The 20,936-nt window shown below is 45.2% G+C and overlaps 1 protein-coding gene across 1 annotated transcript; it reads right to left on the bottom strand.

The window, feature by feature from the left end:
* Positions 1–11,213: 11,213 nt before the first annotated feature.
* On the bottom strand, positions 11,214–15,251 carry LOC107397208 (D(1) dopamine receptor-like). The gene is made up of 2 exons (XM_015977137.3): positions 14,915–15,251; positions 11,214–14,735 (listed from the first exon to the last, which is right to left on the bottom strand). Exon 2 carries the CDS (start codon positions 14,423–14,425, stop codon positions 13,313–13,315), a length of 1,113 nt encoding a protein of 370 aa, XP_015832623.3. The 5' UTR covers positions 14,426–14,735; positions 14,915–15,251; the 3' UTR covers positions 11,214–13,312.
* Between the last annotated feature and the right edge of the window lie 5,685 nt (positions 15,252–20,936).

Genomic DNA, 20,936 nt, shown 5'->3' with positions numbered 1-20,936 from the left:
TCCGGTCCCGTCCCGTTCCTGTGTTTCAGACGCAGCGCCTTTGGTTCTAGTTTTGTTCCCTTATTTCTGTTTTAAGAAATAAAACATTTATATTTTTACTCTGTCGTGATTCTTCATGTCCTGGGTGAAAGCTCTTACCCACAGCATGACAAAACCACCTTGCAATTGTTCACAACAGAATGTCAGTTTTCATTGGTTTAATCAAATTGCAAATGCTTTAGTACATGTCTCAAGTGACTCTGTGCTTCTTTTCAAATGATTGTGTACAAGTAGCTACAGTTAGCACAATGAGCCCACATTTAGCACATTTCCCAAATAAGTAGATCTTGCCGATCTAAACTGATTAGTTGATTTGTCAGTGAAATGGTCACTCACTCCACAACATATCAGCATGGTTTCATTGTGTAAGTCATCATATGCACAATTGTCTGTTCAACTGTCAAAATTAATCAAAGATATAATACCATGAAAGAATATCTTGGAACATTTGATAAAGTTATGACAGTACTTGACAATCAATCAGGTGAAATTAGAACTAACGAAGGAGCAGCCTCCCACATCTCAGATGACCAATCAAACAAGTTGTTCAGATACCTGACAGGTGTTGTCTATGATCATGACTGCTGCCAAAAGTATATAGACAGAGCTTGGCCCGGGGCCAGTTTCATTTGCAGTGTGAACATGGATGCACCTCGCCAAGTACAACAGCAACTTCCTGCTCGAGGAAGAGGAGGAAGAAGAAGAGGAAGAGGAGAAGTGAGAATGCGTGGAGGAATGGGGGAAGAGGCCGAGGAGCACGGAGGCACCATGATGTCCCAGATGAAATCCGGGCCACCCTTACTGACCACGTTATAAACCATAGCCTCACAATGGCAGAGGCAGGTCGCCGAGTGCAGCCTAATGTGGCTCGGTCTACAGTCTCCTCCATCATCCAAACCTTTCGCAGGGAAAACAGGTACAGAACTATGCTATTGAACTATTCAGTGTTGGTGTGTGTGTAGGCCTAGTGTACTGTAATATTGTCATGTGATGTTATATGATACTATAAAAATGACAAAGACAGAAAAATGGAGAAAATACTGTGAATAGTATTCCAGTCACTGTGCAGTGCATCACACTTCTAGTACCATAGGACAGCAGTACAATTACAGTGGTAACTCGTTTTGTAACAAATTTACAGTGTTGACCTTTGACTTGTATGTCTAGGATTGGACGACAGCCTCAAGTGGGTGGCAGAAGAAAACTTCTAAATGAACAACAAGAACGAGAAATATGCAACATGGTCATTGCAAATAATGCCATCACACTGAGACAGATTGGTAATGCAATCCTGCTAGACAATGTAATGTTCCAAAATATGAACTCTATCAGCATCTCCACAATAGACCGGGTATTGAAGAAACATCAGATGACCATGAAACAGATTTACAGGGTACCATTTGAGAGAAACTCTGACAGAGTGAAAGGGCTGCGGTACCAGTATGTGCATGTAAGTCAACTACTGGTTGTCTATCATTGTAACACTATTACAGTAAGACATGGTTACCACTGTTTTCTTGTTTTGCGGTATCCTTTTCACCTTCAGAATGCAGCTTGGTGTGACTAGAGCATTTTGCCTAGAAATTGTCGTCAGCTTCCCACTCCCTGTTTGTACAGTAATTTAGATCCTCCCTGCAGTATCTGTCTCTACTTGACTGATTAGATTTATTTCTATTCTATTGTAGAGAATAATGGCATTAGAAGGCAACGACACCCCTCACATCCTAGTGTTCGTTGATGAAGCTGGCTTCAACCTGGCCAAAGGTCGAAGGCGTGGCCGTAACATCATTGGCCACCGAGCCACTGTGGATGTCCCAGGCCAGCGAGGGGCAAATATAACAATGTGTGCCGCTAAATCAGAAAGAGGTATGGCCACACACATTCCCAGTTTAGGGCCCTACAATACACAAAAGCTCCTCAATTTTTTGGACCACCTTTATACTGATCTGATCCCAGAAAATGAGAGAGGTGTAGAAGGACCTCAGCGACCACATTATGTCATTGTGTGGGATAACGTGAACTTCCACCGTGGCCCACGCATCAGAACCTGGTTCACCACCCATCCCCGGATGCTAATGGAGTTTCTTCCACCTTACTCTCCTTTCCTAAATCCAATTGAGGAGTTTTTTTTTCAGCTTGGAGGTGGAGGGTGTATGAGCATCAGGCTCAAGACCAGAGGGCCCTGCTGCATGCAATGGATGCTGCATGTGAGGACATCACAGGGGATCAATGTAGGGGATGGTTGAGACATTCACGCCGTTTCTTCCCTCGCTGCATCGCACGAGAAAATATCTGTTGCGATGTGGATGAGAATTTATGGCCTGACAGAGAGCAGCGCGTCGATGGCCAGGGGGATGAGGATGGTGGCCAGAGAGGGTGACAATGGCGACCACTGAAAATATTACTGTACTATAGTTCTGAACCCTTATTTACAGTATGATAGGCTAGAGTTGTTTTTGTTTTTTGTTTTGTTTTTTGTTTGTGTTTATAACTGTTCACATTTACAGAATCCTGTATTTTTTCTTTTCACAGTATGTTCTCTAATGTTAACATTTCTTTGTACGAATGAAAATGTTTACAGTTTCCTTGAGTATGAGTGGTTAATTGGAGGCCGATTTTACTGTGAAATCTATTGGTTTTATTCATAGTGGTATTCTGTTGCTAGACCTGTGCCTCAGTGACACAACGTCTGAGCATTTTGACTTGCAGTGCTTAAACAATGCCAAAGGTATAATGCATTTTGGGGGCATTGACTATTTATATGGGAAGGATATTTAGTTTTGACACATGGATAAACTCTTTTGGGAGAGATATGAGCTTTTGCAGGGGATCCATGGTGTTGTGCTAAACCATCCAGGTTATTTTGACAAAAGCACTAAATGAATGCACATGTGCCAAGGCAATAGAGAGGGATCTGTGCTATTTTGACTGTACTAACATTTTATATGGGAAAGGAATCTGCTTTTGAAGCATGGACGAAGAGTTTGGGGAAAGATATTTGATTTTGCTAGTGAGCTATAATGTTGGGCAGCACTGTCAGACTGTTTGGCCAAATGACCTTATGGTTTTGAGAATGTCATCTCGGTTTCAGGAATAGAGCCAAACCAATCGAGAAAAACTGTAACTCCAAGGAAAGAGAGAGAGTCAGGTTTAAAATAGTTAAGAAATTTATTTCTACATAATTTAAACAAGACTAACTTTAACACTCTGTGTACTGATGGACTAAGGTGGAGTGAGACGTGAGATGAATGATGTATATGTGTGGAATGTTGTTATCAGAAGCTCATATCCAGAGAAGCAGTTAGTTCTGAGTGGGAGTGAATGTTTCGCTCCAAACTTTAGTAGGAGATTTATAACACACATGAAACGCCATCTGTCGGTCTACGTACCCAGGGGAAGCCTCCGTTCAGATCCAGAATGTTGAGGTCCTCTTGGACCCTCCTTGGAACCAAAGTCAGTAGAAAAGCAGCGGTGCTGACCAAACTAGTCTGGGAATGCTTCCAGGTCACGAAAGGTTCATTGACGTCTCCGAGACCCTGAAGGGGTCGTGAGGTTCAGCTTTTATTCTGAAGGAACCGTTGCTGTCAGGTGTAACTTGCAACAGATTTTATCCAGCTTGTCGAGGTTCTTTTTGGCTGAAGAAGAAGTCCGGATGGCCGGTCCGAGACTTCTCTAGAACGCTTGAACTAAAGAAAAGGTGGCGTGGGATAGTTTTTATAATTATCATATTTTGGTTTACTGGCAAATCAGAATTTGACATGCAAAAGAGGGTTTATACAAACAATACAGAAAACCATGCCTAGCCAGAAACGAAGTTTCTGATTGGATCAGACAAAAGGAAATGTGTCGTGTGACTTTAGCATTACGTGTCCTTAGTGTCTAGTGCAAATGTCCAAGATTATAATAACTTGTAAAATACTACTGATCACAGGATTATAATATCAGGTAATAAACATTGTCATTTCACAGATTGATTGAACATTGAGCTCACATTATTATTGGTAATAACAGAGTTGTTGATTATGTATTTATCAAAAGAGAGTTCTTCGTCTTCATATTGAGCTGTAACAGAGGTCAAGCAGTTCAGATGAGTAGAGTGCATGAAAGACCTTGGCCACTTTCTCATGTAGATTAGCCTGTCCGAGACTTTATGTCTCTGCTCGAGCCGACGCAGCAGATCATGACCTTTAGGTCAAAAACAGGACATTCATGACGCTGCATAGGTGATCCTCAAGTGTCTGTAGCTGGGTCTCCTCTGGTGCTGTCGTCAGGAGCTTCCAGAAGATTTTGCCTTTGAAGGATTCCTTCCTCCTCTAAACAGTAAACAAAGTAATAATTCAATAGATAAAGGCCCTGAGGTAAAATGGGATGTTAGTGTGAGTCTACTCCTCTCCAGTGGTGACTGGCCGGGCTGAGATGTGAGAAAAAAAACAGAATAAAGAGTACAATGTTATTATTTATAATATTGTTTACCCAGAACAGTTCACAGAGCTTGTACTGTCATTCAGATGGAAGCTGCTCAGAAGGTCTCCACCACACCTGGTTCTGTTCAGGTGTGTAGAAGCTGCTCTGGTTGGAATTCCCATCATGGTCCCAGTGGCAGGACCTGCACACTGCACCATTGAGAAAACCTCCTTGTCCTCGAGTATGTTGCGACCGTCGAGGCAAATGTCCAAAACGTCCCCTTCAATCTCTACCAGAGAAGGAAATTGGAAAACGTCTAGGTTATGTGTCTGTCATCTCCATCTGATCCGCCCAGCTAGTGGCGGGGGCATTGATCACTAGGCTGTCCACGTCCGAACCGGGCGAAGCCAGCGCCAAACGGGACAGCATGGGGTTCTGCTGCAAAACCGCAGTGTCTCCCAGGGGACATTGTAGAAACTTCACCCACCGTTCGAGCATGGGACGGCAAAGCTGGTGACAGAACTCACACGCCTCCGGGTCCAAAAGAGCTCTCCTGGCGTGGAGAAGTCCTACAGACTGGGCATGCCTCGTGTAGGTCCTTCTCGTGGAAAGAGGACAGGGATGGAAAGCAGGTTCCCGTGAAGCGACTTCCAACATGGTACTCATGGCGAGACAGACAGCATAGCAGTACATGTGAAAGCATGAAAGCAAAGAAGCTAAAGAGCCATGAAAGATAGCGCTTGGTGGGAAAAACGCTAGCCAGATGGCAGTACAGTCAAGCCAGCAAGTGGTTAATCCATGTTCTCAGCGAGGTGAAGAGTGTACGAACTGTGAAATGAGGGTAACGCTGGGCATAATAAGTGGTGGGCGGGGCAACCACCTGGCTCATTTGCTTTTAACGGCGTGATTAGATGTGTCTTTAGCCAGGCCCCACGAGGGCGTGATGCCCTATAATACCTTAGTTGTGTAGCGGTGGCAAATGGATTATTCATTTGTACTTTTGACCAGGAAGATGTGATATTCTATACAAATGTAAAATATTACCTTGCTTGATCTTTATTGTAAATATCAGAAGATTCTAGGATTTTTGCTTTATTAAGTGATTATACACACTTCGTTTTGATTCATAAAAGAGTCAGGTTCATAAAGTAAGAAATTATTTTATTACAATTATAACATGATAAGTAAACTAAGCATTTTCTGTGATTGGATGGAGCTAAATGTGATGAAGGCTATGGTCAATGTGATGTAGGTCAGAACTGCCGAATCTCTGAAAGCGGCGTCTCCGGATGAAAAAGAATTTGGTTTGCGCTAAACTATGAAGTTGTTATCTTTCATAAACAATCAGACACAATCTGTCATGTCTACTTCACCCGTTTTGAGAGACCCTCTTGGTGGATCCGAAAGTCACAGGGGTCGGCTGACCGCTGGCACCGGAGGGCTGTAGAATACCGTGGGACCGACTCCAGTCCAGAGATGTCTCGGGTCACAACAGCTGGATGGAACCGTGCGTCTGGAGGACTCTTAAGGAGTATAATAATAATATCAGCTTTGTTCTGTAGGAACTATTTTGCTGTCTCAGCTTTGCAGGTGCAAAAAGGTTTTGACGACGTGTCAAAATCTTTTGGTTGAAGAGGTTTCAACAGGTGGCCGGTCTGAAGCTTTCTCTAGAACTAATGAATCACTCAGCATGATCCAGTTTTAAGGTTTTGATGTTATGATTTGCACAGCCAATCAAAGGCTGACAGCTTGGGAGATGTTACCAAGACAACTCAGAAACACACCTTCTTTGATACCAGATGTTCTGACTGGTTAAAAGGGCAAGTTATGTGTTGGAGTTTAACTTAACCATACTTGTTATTGTGTGAATGCAGGTGTGAGGACCTCGTCGTATAAACATGAACACATGGCAGTCTCTGTAGACATAACATAACATCCATTCAGTGAGCACATATTAATGAAGCATTTCATTATACTATAATTACTATAAGTAGTAATAAACAAATGTTTATTTAATGATTATCAAGATTATAAGTCATGGAAGAAGTTCATATTGATTTAGGAAATCATTTTTGATTTTAGCAACTGATTCGAGCTGGAGCTGCTCCTTCGTTGGAGGAGACAGGTAGGACCTTTGGAAAGAAAGTTATTGTTTATCTTTCAGAGCTGCAGAGTCTGTGAGCCCCAGCTGGTATGAAGGCCGGCTCATTTAACAGGATCACATACAGTGTTGTGTCTCCTTTCTGACCAGATGTTGAATAGATGTTGAAAGGTCAGACTGTACCTAAACTGACCATTGCTGGACGTTACAGTTGTACAGAGTTAATGGACTCTGAAAGGGAACTAACTCAGCGGGCAAGCCCAGTGTTCCCGATGGGCCAGTCTGCATGTCCCAGATCCAGCACACCACACCACGCCAGGATAGGATTGGGTTCTATTTGTGCTGTGAGCCGCTTCTGGGATGTGTCAGTTCCCTCAGTTATCATTGGGCTAGACAGGAAATCACACATGGTTTCAGTGTAAAACGTCCCGTAATTTTCCAAGTAAAAGAGTATTGCACAGATGCAATTTCTTCTCTATGTAGATTACATCAATACATGTGACCTTATTTACTCTTTTTAGAAGTGCAACGGTGTGTTTTTCATGGCTTTAATCCTGGCAGTGGAGAGGAACAACATTTATATGGCATCAGACAGTGAAATAAAATGTGTTTCCCTTTTGGTTTAATGGCAGATGGTGTAAACAACCCATGACCTTTGAAGTCTGAAGGGATTTTGTGATCCTGCAAGTCTGACGAGGAGGACGGCGGAGAAGCTGCTCTGATAGAAGCACTGCAAAACACGCAAGTAAACTGTCCCACTGCCGTTCTGCGCCGCTGATGCCTCCAGTGTGAAATTGGTGTAACTCAGTTAATTTTAATCACAGAAAATAAAAAGCAACATCTGGCAGTTAATGAGATTTTGAACAACTTTATATTCTAGATTTGACCAAAATATTTTTAACACTATCAGTCCTGAACAAAAGATTATCTTAGTTTAAAACTTTAACATTTTGTATCCCTACGATAAATGCAAGGCCTTTCATTTGTGGAGACGATGATTTCTTCTGGGTTGTGTATATTTACAGGCACTATCTGTGGCCCGTTTGTGCTTGATTCTTACATAACACCATCCTTGTCTCCGTCCATCCCCCACCCCCTTCCTTCCATGTCAGAGTAAATAATTTCCTCATTAGCATTCTTTTATGTTTGCATTTCTAATATCTGAATCTCACTGAGAATCTTCCAGGATTCAAGGTTTTTTTGGACATAGTGAGCTCTCTGGATTGGATTCTGAAGCAGGTGATGTAGCAGCACTGCTGCACAAACACACACATCGTTGCCCACACATGGGCATAGCGCACCCTGTCCTGCTGCCTCTGTGGCCATCATTCTGAATGATGTCAGTCAAATTAATTGCTGTTCCCTTCCCGTGGTACGCTTGAGGAGATTTCAGAGAGGCAAGGACAGTCCGAGACTCGCTGAGAGCAGGGCTCTGTCTCCCAAGAGACTTCTCAGGTTTTGAATAAGTACATTAAACCTGATTAACATTCTGTTTATTGATAATAAGATTACTTAATTACTGTGTGGTATTACAAAACCTGTATCATGCTATGTTACACCTTCCAGAGCAAAGATATATGATAAAATGTTACCATTGGCACTATTGAGATGTCAGTTGTTTCTGTGAGCTACATTTCTTCAACCTGACAGTAAGACATTTGGATTTGATGAAACTCCGCCTCCACCCGTGTGAGTCCCACGATGGCAGACCCGTAGACTGCAGATTCACGCCGTCACTCAGCCCACTGAGACAGGAAAATGCATGCGTGAAGCCAAAATATGCTTTGGGGTGTTCTTCATGAGGGAATGACTATATAACATGGTCAAAAGCACCAATTTTTTTCATGATACAGAACCCTTTAATGTTCATCGGTTTTAACATTAATCACATTCAAATGTGACAGGAGACATTTAACACCAAACCTACTTCTGTTTGGATTCTTGTCTGGGTGGATTGGCACAGAGAAGGCTAAAAACACAGAGAGGTTTCTTTCCACGGCTTCAATCTTCCTTCACACTTCATCCGCTTTCATTTCCCTCTCGTTTCCCATCCAAGGATTAGAACAGATAAGGTCATGTGAGTTATTCTGACAGGTGCATCCTCCATCATAAAACCACTGAAACCAGAAACTGGTTTTCTTGTCCATCTTTATGTTTCACTGTCATAATTAAATAAGGACCAAGACACATACATGAGCTGAAATTCTGGTTTTGAGGTGACTCGTTTAACAAGCAAGACCGTCAACTAATGACAGAGAGGAAGCCAGCAACGGTCAGGTGGTGCCAGACAGGTTGTGCTGGTTTAATAATCCGGGGTGTTAACGGTCCAGATGGGGCACTTTTTCTCTTAATGATGGCATTTTGTCATCAAATCAAACAGACACAAGAACATTAGATTTACACGAGACATTTGGTGAGAAACACAGCTGGTTCCATGGTGTGAAGTACGCCTCAGGGTGTTTGAGGAGTGCGTGTCAGACCTGAGCAGACAAACATGTAAAACACCAGAGAACGTACACTTTTCATTTCATTAACTCAGTGCTTCCAAATGTTGAGTGAAAGGCGATGTGTGATCTTGAGATGATCTAAAAAAAACATCTAACTTCAAAATATTTTTGCCATAATTCTTGTGTACGGTTTCAAAAACCAAGGTTATAAATGATAACATCTGTTATTTTGTGGGTCAGAGGCTAAAACCACCGAGTTAACTAGTTTGTTTACATTTGGCATCAGCATTTTTCAGCTCTATCATTAAACCTCACTATCAACCAAGTTCAACCCTAAATCCTTCATCATTCCGGAGCTGCGCTGCTCTGGGCGGCTGCATGTTGGAGTAGCTCTGTTGACTATATGTAAGTTTTGCCTTTTCTTGGACATTTTTTGTTCTAGTTTCTCAAGAAAAACTGTTTTTTTTTTACATTTTACTTTACTGTTTCTGGTGCTGTGAAGCTTAGAGGATTTTTACTGCTAATTTTTCACTTTTTGAACAATTGTTATGATGCGTAACCATGGCAACAAGCTGGTTTACAATCGGGAGCAGCTGATTAACATTGGGAAGGCTGAAATAATACCTCAACGGAAGCCACAAATCCCAAATAAGCTAAAACACAAGAAGTGTGGGTGCAGAGCGGGAGCAAAACGGAGACAGAGAAAGAGAAAATTCAAACCATCTCTTCCATCGATCATAATGGGCAATGTGAGATCACTGGCCAACAAGATGGAGGAACTCCAAGCCCTATCAAGGACTCAGCCAGAGTATGGGCTGTATAGTGTTATGTGTTTCACTGAGACGTGGCTGCAGGACCATATCCCCGATTCCAGCGTCTCTCAGCCAGGATTCCTGACTGTTCTAGCAAACAGAGATCTGAAGAGGAGCGGGAAAAGAAAAGGAGGTGGAGTGCCAGTGCTTGTCAACAACAGATGGTGCCATCCAGGTCATGTTTCAGTGAAATGTCCTCTCTACAGCCCAGATGTTGAACTCTTGGCAGTAAGTTGTCGCCCATATTATTTGCCAAGAGAGTTCACCAGTGTTGTCTTGGCAACCGTTTACATTCCACCTTCAGCCATTGCTGAAAATGCATGCGATGCCATCAGTTCCGTTGTCGCTAAGCTACAATCCCAGCACCCCAATGCATTTGTGGCTATATCTGGTGATTTTAATCATGCCTCGCTCTCTGCTACACTTCCAACATTTCAACAGTTTGTCAGCTGCTTCACCAGAGAAAACAAGGCATTGGATTTGTGTTATGCAAATGTAAAGAATGCATACATGTCCAAAACAAGACCTCCTCTGGGACAATCAGATCACAATCTTGTTTTTATCTGCTCACAATACAAACCACTTGTTCAGAGGCAACCTGTGACAAGAAGAACTGTGAGAAAATGGTCACAGGATGCTTCAATTTTCCTCTGGGATTAATAAAGTATTTAAGCAGGGACCTGAAAAGGCTCAACAGCCTAATAAAAAAGGCTGGTTCTGTTCTGGGGACGACTGTGGAACCGCTGGAGGAGATAATGCAAAGAAGGATTCTCCAGAGAATCAAGAAAATGATGGACAACCCTGAGCATTCTCTTCACAAGACTGTCCGACAACGGAAGAGTGTCTTCAGTCAGAGGCTTCTTCAGTTTGGCTGCAACACTGACCGCTACTGGAGATCCTTCCTGCCAACAGCCATTGTAATATACAACAACTCTTTGATGACTTGATTATTATTATTATTATTCTGAGCTACTACAGCAATCAACTTACCCCTGGGATTAATAAAGTATTTTTGAATTGAATTGAAATCTGTGAGTAAATAACGGAAAAAATGTGTGATTTCAATCTCTAATAAAACTACTAGTTTTATAAAAAAATATTAACAAGGAAGCTGCTAATGTCCTCATCTAAACCTTAAATCAACAAAAAGTGGAACAAACAACATTGCTTCACTCCAGAATGTGTTACTTGATAAGTGGCACTACAGATTTTCAGATGTATTAGATTACAACTCCTTTTGAAATCTCCACAAGTTGAAACAATCACACAAGCTGAGTCATTCTTTAGTTGTTCCCATTCTCCTTTGGGAGGAGGCTGGACTTTACTCCAGCGGAGTAAATGCTAAATGGTCTGTATTTGATATAGCGCCTTCTAGAGTCCTATAACCCCACAAGGCGCTTTACTACACAATCAGTCATTCACCCATTCACACACACATTCACACACTGGTGGGGATGAGCTACAATGTAGCCACAGCTGCCCTGGGGCGCACTGACAGAGGCGAGGCTGCCGAGCACTGGCGCCACCAGTCCCTCCGACCACCACCAGCAGGCAACGTGGGTTAAGTGTCTTGCCCAAGGACACAACGACAGCGACAGACTGAGCGGGACTCGAACCAGCAACCTTCCGGGGCGAGCACTTAACTCTTGTGCCACCGTTGCCCCAAATAGCGCCTTCCTAGGGTTCTACAACCCCCCAAGGCGCTTCACAACACAGTCAGTCATCCACCCATTCACACACACATTCACACACTGGTGGGGATGAGCTACGGCCCTGGGGCGCACTGACAGAGGCGAGATAGGTGGAGCACCTGGACAGGTCACCTGTACTTCCACAGAGAAACACGAGACAGATGTCCACACACACACCACACTCAGTTCTAGCTAATCTAATGTGTTTATTTTTATCTGTGAAGAGAAACAAAAAACTCGGCCTTCCTTGGAGGAATGCATGTTACCTGCTGCTGCTGGCAGTCATTTTGGTCTCTTGTTGAAAGTATTGTTTCAAAAACTCTAAATCTATGGACACGTAGCGTATTTATTACAGACTAATCTCATCTGCTAACAACCTAATTGCAGCACAATATCTGTAAAACTGAGTCGCTGCCTTTCTTCAATTGGCCGAGGTTAATTTGTTGAATGGGATCAATGTTCCAGTGAGTAATGAAATATTTTTCTAACAAACACACATCTGGACATTGGAACATCTCTCACCTTTGCTTTTTTGTAATTAAAACATTATTTATGTTTAAATGTCTGGAATGCCGTAATTCCCAGAAACAGATGGGCTAATGAACATTTCCCACTGTTCAGTGCTAATTTGGGTTTAAAACACACTCGACTTTTAATAATAATTAATGAATGGTGGTTTCACAAGCACCATGTTGCCTCGTCCGTGTAGCTGTCAGAGTAAAATGTCTCCAGCCTTCTGAGGTGCTTCATTTATGATGATCTGGCAAGTTTACCTCATTCTTGACTTTGTGTCATCCTGCTGTCGCTTCCTGAACGACCTCAGCTCCAGGGCTCTCTGCTTTAACTTAAAGCTCAAACAGGAGTAAATGAAATCTTATCTGTTCGTACTGGAAACTAAATTTCACATTATGTAAGAAAAACAGGAAACGGGCTGCAATGATCTCGAGATCAAACATGACTTTGGTGTAAACAAACATGGTGGAGGAGGCTTCTGTCACCTCTGTCTGATGGATGTCACGTTCCACAGGCAACTTGTTCACCCTGGACATTTGACCAAGACAATCTAACATGTTTAAAAATCCTGATTTATGATTGGAGCGGTTTTGATGTCCTTCCAGGCACAAGGCTGGAATAACTAATAAAGTAATTTTTAGAGACATTACAGTAATTGGGAACATCCTTGAGGTTGTCAGAAGGACAGAATCTGCAGAATTCCCTCGCCGTGTGAACCAGGCCTACAACTCTAATATTTCTTTGCCTGTCGGCTGGTGATATGCATTCCTTCAGTCAAAGCTAGCGCTTTAATTCGGGGTGTCTGATATGAAGTCACTTGTTCCCGCTGCGGGTATAGTTTGGTTTGATGCGTTCCACTCAAAGGTTCTCACAGAGGACTTTAATGTGGCGTGTTAAAGCTTATCTGTGAGCCGTTGTGTGATTGAAGTGCATTCAGCAGTTAAACTGCATTAAATGGAGTTTGCTTTGGCGATGTGTGCTGTTGTGTATGTTGTTAAGGAGGACAGCAGTGCAGAGTTCATACTGCCCAGCCCTGGGATTATCTAACCTAGCAGCATGTCAGTACCAGTGGGATCTCCGACCCATGTCAGCACAACGGTCTTAATCTCAATCCTAAATTCCCTCCTCCTTACTCAGGAGCCGCTCACACTCAGCTATACATCAACACACAGTGTCACATTTCCCCATTCAGTCCCACAGACGTTTCTCTCAGAAACAGCAGCTCCGTCCTTCGCAGTCATTCCGGCCGGCTGCAAAAGGAACTCCTGGAATGAAAGGATGAGTCAGTGTTGTCAGAGGCGTGAGTCATTTCTTGTTTAGACTGGGCGTCTCTATGTTGTGGCCTCCTGGATGCAGTCTGTGGCAGCCCAGCAGGATGGAGAAGGCCTTGCGGAAATCAGCGTTGAAGGCATAGATGATGGGGTTGAGGGAGGAATTTGCCCAGCCGAACCACACAAACACGTCGAAGGTGGTGGGGCTGATGCAGGGGAAAGCCTCACCTCCGCTCGGCTGCTCGCAGAAGGGGACCATACAGTTCAGGATGAAAAAGGGCAGCCAGCAGCACACAAACACTCCCATGATCACAGACAGAGTCTTCAGCACCTTGGTCTCCCTCCTGAATGTGATTTTGAAGGAGGTCTCTGACTCTGCGATGCTGGAGCCTCTGCCCATGCTGTTGTGTCTGACTTTGGCGCTCTCAGCAGCACGCTCCAGAGCAGAAATCCTCCTGATCTGTCTGTGAGCAATGCGATAGATCTGGGTGTACGTGGCAACCATGATGGCTACAGGAATGTAGAAGCTTATGAGAGAGGTGGAGATAGCGTAGGTCCTGTTCAGGCTGGAGTCACAGTTCTCTGGAATATGGTGGGATGATGCGTTTGGCCCCAGTAATGACTCAGAGAGAGCCTTGTAAGACTTAGTCTGGGCTTTGTGCCAGTTGAGCTGCACGGGGATGAAGGAAATGAGGACGGATAACGTCCAGGCCACGCTGATCATCACATAAGCCACTCTGGGTGTCATCTTCCTTTCATAGCGAAAGGGGCTGGAGATGGCCCAGTAGCGGTCCAAGCTTATCACACAAAGGTTCAAAATGGACGCTGTAGAGCACATAATGTCAAAAGCTACCCAGGTGTCACAGAAGGAGCCAAATGGCCAAAACCCAGTGATCTCTGTCACTGCCTTCCATGGCATCACCAAAACAGCCACCAAGAGATCGCTCACGGCCAAAGAGATCACAAAAAAGTTGGTGACTTTGGAGCGCAGGTGCCGGAACTTGGTGACAGCCGCACATACCAGCGTGTTTCCCAGCAAAGTGGTGAGGATGAGCAAAGACAGGAAACAGCCGGTCAGAATACGGCTCGATGGCATCTCATCCAGAAAGTCATTGTCGATGACGGTCGTGAAGTTCACCGGATCCATTCCCGAATAAATCTGGGTTTGGGGTTGGGGACAGCAGGTTTATGCCGTGCTTTAGAGTCCTGCTACGTTAAATCCACCGGGGGAGAATCCAGGAGGCTCCTGCTGAGTATCCAAGAAAACATCCGTCATTGTTTGGATTAATACAGCTAAGACGTTTGAGGCTGTGTGACAAAACCTTGCCCCCTGACTTGGTAAATGAAACATGACATAAGTGCAGCGACTGCGATGAAGACATCGTCCAAATTCTCAGGATGAATATCCTCTGCCTGAACAGTCATTTCAGGAATCCTGGTTGCTGGTATCAGCTGTGCTGTGGAGTAAGGACATTAATTAGGCATAAATGAGTGAGATGGTTTCATGCAATTAAAAACTGTTTCTTGCATAGAAGACTGATATTATATTTCAAACATGATTTTAATTTAAAAACAGATTCTGGTTCTCTTCAGCTGTAGGTTTATATTGCATTTAAAACAAATATGCCATACAAACTTTACAGCGCCGGATCCATCCATCCAGAGCGCGTCCAGGCCCCACAACACAAATCCACAGCTTCCATGTGCGTGTGATCTCTCCAAAAGCCAGGCATCAGAGAGGAGAGACGCGTCCGCGGCTCCGGCTGCGTCTGCGGACGCATCCCGACGGCGGAGTCTGCTGGGATGCTGCGCTGCCCCGCTCAGTGGGAACTGGGACACGAATGATGGCGCCGTGGCGTTTCTGAGAATAGAATCGGTGTCCTGCTGCAGGTTAATCTAATCTCGAGAGCTCATTTTCTGAGCTTCAGGGGTTAAACGCATCTTTTTCTATCCAGCTAGTGTTTTCTGACCCAGCTGCACGTGCGCTGGGGCTTACTGACAGGTGTGAAACAAACAAAAACCAGGACAAGGGCCAATCTTTAGGCGCGGAGGGTGTCTGGTTCCACCTAGTGGAGAAAAGGAGCAAATGCATCTCCACAACCTCTCAGAAGACCGGTTCGTTCAGACTTGTGTGTCTGAGGGTCACCAGGTGCTGCCTGTGAGGGTCCATGATGCTCTACCTGGAAGAGTGTGATGTGTGCTCTTCTGACAGGAGGAACCCAAACAGTGTTTAACCTTCTCTGACAAACACTCTTATAAAAACTGAAGCCATAATTTTGTTTTATTGATCACGCTATTTTAGATTTGGTCAGTTGTGGTGATTTATTGATTCTTAGTGCCGTCTTGCTGCAGAGACATGAAAAACAAAGCAGCTGGATGAGGGTTGAAAGGTCAGACAGTGGAAGTGCACCATGGTCTATATTCAGAGCAGCCCTCCTCCCGTCTGCTGCGCTCTGTTCAAAGATGCACCTGCTTCTCCTGCAGTCAGACCTGGACCGTCTGTCGTGTTTGATGGCTGTCAGAACCTCCAGATCTGTCTCATCTCTTCAACAATGTCAGGAGCAACTGAGCGGTTTGCTTTTCAGACACAGAGATGTGACAAATCCTCTGTTTAGCTCCTAATATTGTGCCTTTTTTTTGGTCTGATGCAGGATGACAAGTAGCTAGCCACCCAGAAAGCACACAGGTTCTATGAGTAAGATGGCTCAGAGCAAAACGGACAAATTCTCCCTAAAAAAACAGAAAAAGAAATCTGACATTTCGACAATTCTACATTTGAATCGTCACGTTTGTGAGGATGTGCGTGAGTGGCAGTCAGCACATGTACCATCAGAGCAGATGTGTACGTTTATTAATGAAGCATTTGTCTCAGAGAAGGAAATCACAAAGATTACATAAAGTTATGAAATGATCATAAAAATAAAACAAAAAATCCTAAAACAGAGGAAAGATAATTAAAATCAGAAAACACAAATTATTTCAGTAAAAGCTTTTTAAATAAAAAGGTAAAGTTATAAAATCATGAAATTATTGTACGTTCAAAACTGGTTAGTACTCATTCACACGAGCTTTGTGTGTGTGTGTGTGTGTGTGTGTGTGTGTGTGTGTGTGTGTGTGTGTGTGTGTGTGTGTGTGTGTGCATGTGCGTGTGTGTGCGTGTGTGTGTGCGTGTTTGTGTGTGTGTGTGTGCGTGTTTGCGTGTGTGTGTGTGTGTGTGTGTGTGTGTGTGTGTGTGTGTGTGTGTGTGTGTGTGTGTATGTATGTATATATGTGTGTGTGTAAATGAACATGTGTGTGGGTATACATGTTCTTATGTGTTTTTAGGTATTTTCATTCTCATTTCTTGTGGTTGTTGTCTGTTTTAGAGAGCGAACATCTACCGAAGCCAAATTCCTTGTAAATGTAATTTTACTTGTCCAATAAATGTGAAATCTGAAATCTGTAGCCTGGTTAACCGGCAGCAGGGAACACGGCCTCAGTGGTGACCGACTGTAATCTGAAATTCACGTTTCAGCAGCAAGACGTTTCAAAAGAAAAGCAAAATCCAAATTAGAGTCAAGTATTAAAATACCAGATTTACTTTTAAACAGCAGCACAAAAGTTCTGAGCTGAAAAGATGTTTTCTGTTCACACGGTGAATATCACACATCATCCAGACATCTGTCTTCATCAGAATCATAAATACATACATTTATTTAAATAAATAGATTTATGTTATTTGAATAAATACACTTTACAAAAACACTTTCTGGCTAAATCTGGAAATAAAATGTAAAATCAAACACTTCTTCAGAAAAAGGGTTTAAATGTTTGACGTTACCGAACAGCTTTTAGCTAAGCCTTTGCTGTTTAGCTTCTGGAGGAACTTATTGTACTTTGTAGGCCAGGAGGTACGTTTTCCGCTCTCGACCATCTTGCACAGGCCGTCGCTCTGGGGGAGAAAGAAGCAGGTCGATGTAAGCAGGTTGTGCAGCAATCCTAGTGCCGCTTCAGCTGTTTTCTCTTACACTTTTCTGTTCTCTCATTTCTCTCAAGTTGGCCTCAAGTTTCTTGAGCTCGACACCTTCTTTCCCACTTGCTGTGACATTGCTCAGAAGTTTCAGTAGATTCTCTGCAAAGGTGCCGACGCAGCAGGCCTGCAGGGTTCAGAGAACAGGGTTTAGAGAGGCTGCTGCATCCATGGAAACACGCGAGAGCAACAAACCTGAAACGTTGCCCAGCCAAGTGAAAACACTCAGGACTTACAGCCTTTGTGAGCATCCCCTGTCCTGGAATCAGCACAGATGTTTGCTAAATGGGCAGATAAACAAACCACTTTTAAACACTTATTATGGGATGATTTCAAAGTAGTTAAACAGGCGGAAAACTACAAATAAACGACTCTTTTTATCATACTTACAAACGTATCACAGAGCTTAGGCTGGAGTGTTTTGAGGCTGTTTGAGACTTCGATGTTCTGGTCCATGCTGAACTGATAGCAACAGCAGATCTGCAGCAGAACCAGGACGGATGCACTCTTCAGCATGCTGCAGCGTCGTTCTGTCGCCTTCTCAACAGGTTCTGGTGACGTGATCGCTATCTGCTCTGCTCCTTATATACTGACAGAGAAGTGACAAGAAGGAAGCTTGATGTCGTTGTTGGTGATGGAAATGTGTGTGATGAGTACAATAGTTTACATTTGCATAGGGCCTATCAAGATTGCTGTAGCTTAGGGTGGGGGAGGTTTGGTTACACGTGGACCGAGGGATGCAGGGAACTCTACCTGCATTCAGCAAAATGGCTTCCACTCACAGTCCTCTCATTGCTCTACACACAGTGTTGCCACGACACTCAAAATGGAGCTCAGGTGATCCCACGGATCTAGATGTTTCTACAACTTGACTGGTAGACATGATTTCCAAAGCCACACACCTGTCAGAACATCAATCCAGCCATGAGGTCCGCTGAACTGTGCTGAAGTGGAGATCTGAGGAAGGGGACAGTTTTCAGCAGCATCATGCCGTGGGGATGTTTGTAGACAGCAGAAACTAGATGGTCACAGTTCAGGAGAACAGCAACCTGCTCCAGAGAGCTCTGGGTCCCAGACTGCGGTGTAGGTTCATGTTCCAACAGAGGAACGGCAAACCTGTCCAAACAAAAAAGTCCGGACCCGAACTCATTTGAACATTTCTGAAGAGATCTAGAAATGAGTGATATCACACCTGACGGTGTGTGAAGAACATGCCCAGCAATAGGCACCACAAGGCTGCAGCATCACGATGCTGACAAAGGGAAGCACCACAAATACGTTCAGATGCTTTGTAACAGCTTTTATTGTGAAGGTGAACTTCACAATAATAAAGAATTCCTCCTTTTTACTATCGTCACTGACTCACTAGGTGATGCTCGGGGCTTTTGGTGAACAAGGAGGTGTGTGTGACTCTGAAGGAGCATCTACAGTGAGGTGTACAGGAAAATGAGAGAGGAGGAACTGAACTGATGGTTTTAAATATAGGTTTGCTGACGAAGGGGAAGTTACTAAAGAGAAAAGGTGAAGATGAAAAGCTTCAGCTGATCTCATTTGAGATGTCGCCTCATGCTGACCATGAGTTCATGTCTGTGTTCAAGCCAGTCACTGAAACCATCTGATGACTCATTAAAAATGTAGATGTTCCTTATTTATAGGGTTGATAAGAAGGTGACGGAGAGAGCATGGAAATACCATCTCATGACGTCGTGGCCAGCTCTAACACTAAACACGCTTTAGAGGGAAAGCCCATGAAAATGCATGCGTGCTTACTGTAAGTGTTGTGTGCTAACTCAGCAAACCTGCAGGTCTTACAAACGGTACCGCTCCGTTTCACGTTGTCTGCCAGACGTTGTGCCAGCTAAGATGTAAAGCAGAGCAGCTGAAAACTCACCTGTTCAGGCTTTGCTGTGGCCTTCATCACCCTCTCCTTGTTCTGCTCTTACTCCGCCTTTCCCGTGATCCACTGATTTCCCTCTCATTCATTTTCTCTCTCCCTTTCCTTACATTTTTTGAAATCTTACATTCATTTTTTTTTGTTTTTGTGAAGCGCCTCATGATTTTTGTCTTGAGAGTCGCTGTCACGACGTGCGCGGAGTGGAGCGGAGGAAAGGCGTGGATCCAGACCGGGGAGGAAACAGGCAGACAGGTAGAACTTCTGATAATGATTTATTGGGACGCACGCTGGACAATGAAACAATGACACCACAAGGAACACAGAACAGCAGAGGTTTAAATACATGAGGAACGGGAGCTATGGTGATTTGGGAAACAAGAGGCAGGTGGGAGCAATCAACGGAGACACAGACTACAACCCAGGAGAAGACAGGACAGGGCGTGACAGTACCCCCCCCCCCCTCAAAGAGCGGATCCCAGACGCCCAAAGGAACCAGGAGCAGGGCGGGGGGAGGGGGACCCGGAGGGAGGGCCCAGAGGACGATGGAGAGGCGGCAGGGAACAGCAGAGTCCGGAGGCCGGCGCCTGCGGCAGATGAGGAGGCGACGGGCCCGTGGAGGCCGGCGCCTGCGGCAGACGAGGAGGCGACGGGCCCTTGGAGGCCGGCGCCTGCGGCAGACGAGGAGGCGACGGGCCCTTGGAGGCCGGCACCTGCGGCAGACGAGGAGGCGACGAGCCTCTGGAGGCCGGCGCCTGCGGCAGAGGAGGAGACGAGGACGGACTCTTGAGGACCTGCATCTATGATAGAGGAGCTCTGCAGGCTGGGCCGGAGCGGCCCTCAAAACCACCATCGGAACCGCAGACCGTGGAGACGCCGGGCTGGACGGAGCGTCGGCCTCTTGAGTGCAGAGAGCATCCCCAGACGAGCCAACTTCAGAGGACAAGGCGACGTCATCGAACGAGCCGAATTCAGACGAGCCGACTTCAGAGGTGGCGGCGACGTCATCGAACGAGCCGAATTCAGACGAGCCGACTTCAGAGGTGGCGGCGACGTCATCAGACGAGCCGACTTCAGAGGTGGCGGCGACATCATCAGACGAGCCGACTTCAGAGGTGGCGGCGACGTCATCAGACGGGACGTCATCAGAGGTGGCGGCGACGTCATCAGACGAGCCGACATCAGACGAGCCGACATCAGAGGTGGCGGCGACGTCATCAGACGGGACGTCATCAGAGGTGGCGGCGACGTCATCAGACGGGACGTCATCAGAGGTGGCGGCGACGTCATCAGAGGGGACGTCATCAGAGGTGGCGGCGACGTCATCAGAGGGGACGTCATCAGAGGTGGCGGCGACGTCATCAGAGGGGACGTCATCAGAGGGGACGACTTCAGGACAGGAACGGGCGTCGACTTCAGGACAGGAACGGGCGTCGACTTCAGGACAGGAACGGGCGTCGACTTCAGGACAGGAACGGGCGTCGACCTCAGGACAGGAACAGGCGTTGACTTCCATCGACTTCAGGTCCGGGGGCGTCGGCTTCGGGTCCGGGGGCGTCGACTTCCGGTCTTTCGGTTTTCGGACCGTCAACCTCTGGACCGGAACCGGAACCATCTGTGTCTGGCCCAGAGGTGTCGGCTTCTGGTCCCTCGACTTCTGGACCGCCGAGTTTTGGACCGGATCTGGTACCGTCTGCTTCCGGGTCGGTACCCTCTGCCTCTGGGCCCGCTCCGTTGGCTTCTGGGCCGTTACCGTCT

This window comes from Nothobranchius furzeri, chromosome 2 (genome assembly GCF_043380555.1).
Source record: "Nothobranchius furzeri strain GRZ-AD chromosome 2, NfurGRZ-RIMD1, whole genome shotgun sequence".
Lineage (NCBI taxonomy): Eukaryota > Metazoa > Chordata > Actinopteri > Cyprinodontiformes > Nothobranchiidae > Nothobranchius > Nothobranchius furzeri.
This window is presented reverse-complemented; position numbering and strand designations above follow the sequence as displayed.